Genomic DNA, 6,776 nt, shown 5'->3' with positions numbered 1-6,776 from the left:
TGGTAGATATATTCCCAAATATTTGATACTATTGTCTGTTATTTTGAATGGAATTTCTCTTTGTATCTCTTGCTGTTGGATTGTGTTGGTAATGTATAAAAATCCTGAGGATTTATGTGGATTTATTTTGTATCCTGCGACTTTGCTAAAATTCTGAATTATTTCTAATAGCTTTTTAGCAGAGTCTTTGGGGTTCTCTAAGTATACCATCATGTCATCTGCAAAAAGTGACAATTTGATTTCTTCATTTCCTACTCTAATTCCTTGGATCTCTTTCTCGGCTCTTATTGCCAAGGCTAGAGTTTCTATTACTATATTGAATAGTAATGGTGATAGTGGGCAACCTTGTTTCACTCCTGATCTTACAGGGAAAGGTTCTAGTTTATCACCATTACATATGATGTTTACTGAAGGTTTTAAATATATGCTCCTTATTATTTTAAGGAATAGTCCATTTATTCCTATACTCTCAAGCGTTTTTAGTAGGAATGGATGTTGGATTTTATCAAATGCCTTTTCTGCATCTATTGAGATGATCATATGGTTTTTATTAATTTGATTATTAATATGGTCAATTATACTAATAGTTTTCCTAATATTAAACCAGCCCTGCATTCCTGGTATAAATCCCACTTGGTCATAGTGTATTATCCTGGGGATGATTTTCTGAAGTCTATTTGCTAATATCTTATTTAAGATTTTAGCATCAATATTCATTAAGGAAATTGGTCTATAGTTTTCTTTCTCAGTTTTCGATCTACCTGGTTTAGGTATCAGTACCATGTCTGTGTCATAGAAGGAATTTGGTAGGACTCCTTCAATCCCTATTTTTTCAAATAGTTTACATAGCATTGGAGTTAGTTGTTCTTTAAATGTTTGGTAGAATTCACCTGTAAATGATGGTGAGTTTTTGGAAGGTAACGATTTCATCTTCCTTCCTCTTCTTTTTTCCAGGGTCTTTCAAAGGGTTTTCTGCACATGGTAGATGCTTAAAACAAACACTCATTGATTGAATTTGCAGGCCTGTTTATATATACTATTAAGTGTGTTTATTTTTGAGTCTGTATTTGTACGTGTGCATGAGTCATGCCTTTTACATACAGTGTAATGGGGAGAGCGCTGATCTTGGGGTCTTAAGACTTTATTAGGACTTCTACTTTCACTTCAGCCAGTTGCCTGGGTGGGGAAGTCACTTAACATCTTTGTGCCCTTTTTTCCTCATCAGTAGAGTGGGAATAATGATATTTTCCCGGAGACCACTCTGCCAAACTTAAAACACTGTAAATGTAAGCTGTTATTAAAGTTTATCAGTCAGATGACCTGAAGTTTGCCTACTCCCTCTGACACCTCTTAGCTGTCTGATCTCTCCGAGCCCTTTCCTTTCCTTAAACTCATGCCTTCTTGGATGACGAATGGGCAGGGGTGTTCTGGCTTGGGAGAGTCCCATTGTTAAATTTGCGATGTCAGTATTTACACTTCGATATTTGCAAAAGCTCAGAATCAGGATTTGGTTTATTGATTTGTTGACTGTCTAGACTTGGAGAAATTGATGGAGAAAATAATGCAGATTAAATTTAAAAATACGCGGTGCTCATTTACCCTCCAGAGAGCCGGTCGTTAAATTTTTGCCCACATGTTCTTGCAAAGAAGTCATAATCCTTGCACCACCTACTTGCTAGGGCAGTAGGGAAAGCCTGGGTCAGCTTTAGAGCGCGACCAGCAGGCAGGCAGGCTATTATTAGCAGTACATACCTAACTCTGCCTCGCAGGGGGATTAGGGCGTGTGCTTGCTCGGGAGGCGGGGCCTGGCCTTTAAGAGGTAGAAGGCGGAGTTTCGGGGAACGTGCGGAGAATCGACTTTCCATTGGGCGGGCCGACAAGAGGCGGGGCTTTGCCTCCCGCGGTGCTGTCCCGCTCCCAACCTCCCTCCCCGCCGCTGCTCAGTCTGGCTCCGGCGCCGCCCTCGTAGGACTGACGGCGCTGGATCGTCTGCTGTCCCGCAGCCCCTCGGCTCGCCGCTCTCCGTCCAAAGCCAGCCAGCCCCGGGCCTGCGGGGGGATGTATTGAGAGGAACCCACTGTGCTCCGCCTGTCGGGGGAGGAGAGGAATGACCCTGCCCGGAGGGGCCGCCGCCGCCACCTGCCGCCCCCGGGACTAGACACCCCCGCCGCGTTCTCCAGTCGCAGCCCTAGCCGGCCTCCAGCCTCCGGTCTCCAACCTCCAGCCTCCGCCCCAGCGGAGTCCGGCCCCGCGCCGCCGGCCTCAGCATGTCCATCCCCAGAGGTAGGCGCGGGGCCTCCGGCCGCACCTCGGCTCTCTGGGGCACCGTCCCCAGGCCGAGCCCTGAGCTCCCGGACCTCCCTTGGCCCTCCTTACCGCTGTTCACTTGCACCCCTCTGTTCCTCGTCTCAGCCCTCAGTTTCCCCACGCAGGTGTCAGATTCTCTCCCCGGTCACTCGGCGGCCCTCCCGGCACTAGTTCTGCAGAGAGCTCCCCCTCGCTTTCCCTTCCTTTCCTTGCTGCTGCCCTGAACTCTCCCCCCACCTTCACAGCTGCAAACTTATCTGGAAATGACTGTGCCTGCAGCCTCCTGCCGCCTCCCAGCTCTCCTTCCTTTGCTCTGCAGTTTGCAGCGAGCTCCTCCTGTCTTTTCAAGGCCTCCGTGCTCCCTGGCTGCCTTACCCTCCCTTCTGTACCCGAGTGGTAACCTATCTTATCTAAGCCTTTCAATTTCAGTTCCACATACTACCGCGTTAATCACTTACACCTCGGTCGCACCCTGCGGAGTGTGCAGTCCCTTCGTTGCTTGAATTGGGGGAAGCAGCGAGTTAGGGGGTTGGGGAGCTCTTTGGTGTTCCTGGTTCTTGGGATCCTCCTCGGGAAGAACTCGGCGGCTTTGCTCTGCTCCCAGGCTGGCGGGCGCTTTCTGGGAAGGCTGAGGACTGTTCTATTCTCCCCCACCCCCTCCTGGCTCCTTCCTGGAAATTTAGAAAAGCCAGTAGCAACAGAGAGGGATTTGTCATTCTGAGGGGAACTCGGGCCTGGGAGAAGCAAGAAACGGGGCTTGGAGAAAGGAAAGGGGGTTATTTTGTGGTAAGGGAAAATGATGATTTGGCATGTCAGTAACTTGTATGAACGTTGATTCTCTTTAAGCAAAGTCTAACCTGACAGAACAGTAGATTAATGTATCCTGCCAACAGGTTTCTCTTTTCTTAATTCACTCACTGTAGCTTGGGGAATAGAAAGACAGGAAGCTGTTGGATGGGACCTGTTGCATAGAGGCAAAGGGAGAGCTGTCGGGCCCAATGGTTTGTGAGCCCACTAGACCAGTAAATTAGGATCTTGGGGAGAGAGCAGCAACTACCTGGCCCTGTGTGGGTTTACATCCTGAAGATTGTGAAAAAGGGGGAAAGCCTGGCAAGCAGGGTTTGATCCTTCGTTGGAAAACACACAGCAGGGGAAAATATGTACTGTAGTCTGTGTTGGTCATCAGTGGGGTGGGATGAATGTGTCATCACTTAGATTTCTGCCACCTTAGGTTTCCGTGACTTGAGCACTGAAGTATGGATTGGCTGGGGGCTGTACATTATTGAGGTCAGCAAGATTTTAAACTGTAATTACATCTTACATAAATGGGGATGCCAGATACCTGACCGTTGCCCAACTGTTCATGAGTAACAATCGAAGTACTTGGTGAAGGAGCATGAAAGAGGCAGCACGTGCCAGAGAATAACATGCTTCTCATAGTTGTTAAGGCATTTCAAAGATGTTAAATAAGAGATTTCTCCGAATATTCTTTGTCAGTGGACAAACAAATGAATTTATTTTGTAGAAGGACAGCTTTTTAGCATAGAAAATCAGCTTTATAACCCATCTGGAGTTCAAGTCTTTTGTAATTAGGGTTTAATGAGAGCAACTGGCTTTAAATGATGATTACGGTTGCCTAGGGAGAGAAGTAAACAGGTTAGGATGTTTGGTGTCTTTGAAAAAGAGAGAGATGATTTAATACCTGGTTGTCCCAAGAAGCATGTTTAGAAGACAGGAACGCTTGCTTTGTCCATCACTAAGGTATTATAAACAGGTTACTCTGTCTAGAGGTAAAATTAACTCTGGCACTCCTACTAAGCTTTTCAAGGGATCTTTTGAAGGTAGCCCAAGTTAATCTGTCATACCGATCTTGGCTTTGTTCTCTTTCTGTCTAATAAAAAGCTCTAAGATGTTAGGTCTGAGCAGAGCTGCCTTTTCCTGACATAAGAGTGTGTGTCATCAGTTTGAACCTATGAATGACACCGTGACAGCTTCTGATTCTTACCCCCCAGTGGAAATTGATTCTAGACCAGTTCTTTGGCGTCTCTTCATAGATGGGAGGGATGCAAAAGAGCAGCAAATAAACCTTGAAACAGGCTGCAGCACAGCTGGCTTTCCAATTTTGCTTTGGGAGTGGGGAGCTCCCCACTCTGAGGACTCCAAGGAATTTGAACAAAATAGGGAGTGGTTGTCGCTTGACCTTAAGGCTTTTCTTTGGCTTTAAGTCATTGAGCTTCCTTCTTTGCAGCTAATGACAGGGCACACCTTTTTTTGGGGGGCTGGTGGTGTATAGGTAGCTCTGTGGGGTTTAAGTGCATTTTGAAAGTTTGCGTGCAAAAGTGCAGCCCAGCCTGCTTAGCAACTGTATTTTAAGATCTCATCTATTTGATACTCTTTCTTTTTAAATGTTACAACTTTAGCAATCAAGTTAAGAGCTGTTGTATTTACAAAAGATAAATCTCTGTCACAGTTTAGCAGATTTGTATGTTCCTTTTGAGTGTGGTGGTGGAGGATTGAATCTCCGAAGTCTGTGTCACCTTCAAGTCAGATACATGAGGTGAAAATAAAATCTTCAGGGGGAAAAAATTCTTTCACTGTCCTGTTAGAGTTCTCTTTTAGGGACCTGAACCAGCTTCTGAATTTCTGGGCTGATGACCAGCAGGCGTACCACTTTGTCTGTCCATCTCGAACCTTTTTTATTTTTCTTTTTTGCCTTGGGCTCTGCTTGACATAAGAGTGTGTCATGGACCCGGAAATACATGTACTTCATCTGTGCTGCTTTTTTTTCCTTGATGGCAGCAGTGCAGAATGAGTGGTAGAGGCAACACTGAGGGGGACTTCCCCCTCCCTTTGAATGACGCACAGGAAGCTCTATATCAGGGTGCTTATGACTTGGGGTTTTCATTGAGCAGAGTTCTTAAACTGCATTTTTTTTTAAAGTGGGGAAAAGTGGACTCCAGCTTCCTGTGTAGCCAAGGTATGAATCAGCAGCAATAAAATGCTACTGAATGGGGTTGCTGACTCACAGGCAGAACATGCATGTTGGAACCAGCCTCTTGACACAACAGGGTTGGATTGGCTGCTTAAAAGGGCGATGTTTCACCCCTCCCGGCCCCTCACCCCCACTTCCCCATAGATTCCCTTTCTAGGACTCTTGCTTCCTGGCTCAATTTGGCTAGAGCCCTGCTTTCCACTTGAGCAGCCTCTCACTTCCCATTTCAATAATCCTGATGCCATTCAGTAGTCCAGGAAGTTCTCCTCTGTGGGCTGAGCCTCTCCTTTCTTTGGGAGAGCTTCCCTGAATTGAAAAGAGTGATTGCTGGTTTCATTTTACACATGTTCCCCTCATTTGGGCAGAAAATAGTGACATCCTTACTTCACTCTGTCCCAAGGCATTCCAGCTAATGTGTGGTCTTTCTCTCACTGAAGCAACTGATTACTAATATATATTTGCACAGCCAATGTTTTTTAGCCTTCTGTAAGTGCAGAAAAATGATGATGAAATATCTTCCTATTAGGTCATCATCATGGCATCAAAGATTTGGAACTGGAAGGGCTCTCAGAGTTCATCTAGCCCAGGTTCCTCATTTCCCAGATGAGGAAAATGAGGCCCTGAAAAGTTAACGAACTTGCCTATGGTATGCAATAGGTAGCAGAACTGGGATTTGAACCCCTGTCCCATGACTATGTCATTACCATTGTACCACACTATCTTTTCCCAAGTGCATAAGAAGAATAATTTAGGATTTCATAACCTAAGTCTTTTTTGGCTATGAATAGGATCCATTAAAAATAATTCTCAAACTTTTTTTTTTTTTTTTTAAATAGGATTCCTGCTTCCTTCCTCCCTCCCCCATCCCCAAATTCCAGGCATGCAGTCCTGTGGTCTAAATCTCTGTGTCTGATTACTTCACTCTTGGGTGAACTATTGCTAATACATATAGGTGTGAAAATCTTTGCCATAGCACAGGGATTGTGAAGGCAGCAAGATGGTCTTCTGCTTTGCCCTTATTGAGATAACTAGGTTATACAACTGAAGGCTGTGTTGTATGGGAGTGAACAAGGGAAAGGGAAAGGACCCAAGTGAAGTGAAGGAAGCAAAGGATTGTACTTGTAGACCTATTTTGCTGGGCGATCACTTTCCCCTGGCCCAATCTATTCTTCATGTTTCCTGTTTCTGACTCCTTCCTCTTTGGTCTTAACTATCAGTAATCATAGAAACCCTCTAAAAGCAACATTATAAAAGTGAGCAGGGTAGGGTGGATCTTTTAAAAGCCTCAGAGTGGGTTAGATGATAACCAATAAGTTATCTCATTGGTGGGTTTCTTTGGAAATTTTCAAGCACTAGTGTCTATCGTGTTGCCTTGTGTCTATCATGTTGCCTTATGTTTAGTTAATGGTGTGTGTGTGTGTGTGTGTGTGTGTGTGTGTGTGTGTGTGTGTGTGTGTGTGTGTGTGTGTGTTGAGCT

At 45.2% G+C, this 6,776-nt stretch overlaps 1 protein-coding gene across 2 annotated transcripts in view; it reads left to right on the top strand.

Annotated features, from left to right (window-relative positions):
* The first annotated feature begins 1,942 nt into the window (after positions 1-1,942).
* Positions 1,943-6,776, top strand: part of MAP2K3 (mitogen-activated protein kinase kinase 3) — an 82,990-nt gene continuing 78,156 nt past the window's right edge. For both annotated transcript variants that reach the window (XM_074281270.1, XM_074281272.1), the window contains exon 1: positions 1,943-2,283. In XM_074281270.1, coding sequence (XP_074137371.1) covers positions 2,268-2,283 — 16 coding nt within the window. In that variant the 5' untranslated portion in view covers positions 1,943-2,267. The remainder of the gene's footprint in view (positions 2,284-6,776) is intronic.

This window comes from Sminthopsis crassicaudata, chromosome 1 (genome assembly GCF_048593235.1).
Source record: "Sminthopsis crassicaudata isolate SCR6 chromosome 1, ASM4859323v1, whole genome shotgun sequence".
Classification (NCBI taxonomy): Eukaryota; Metazoa; Chordata; class Mammalia; order Dasyuromorphia; family Dasyuridae; genus Sminthopsis; species Sminthopsis crassicaudata.
Note: the sequence above shows the minus strand (reverse complement) of the source record. Positions and strands in the feature narration are given on the sequence as shown.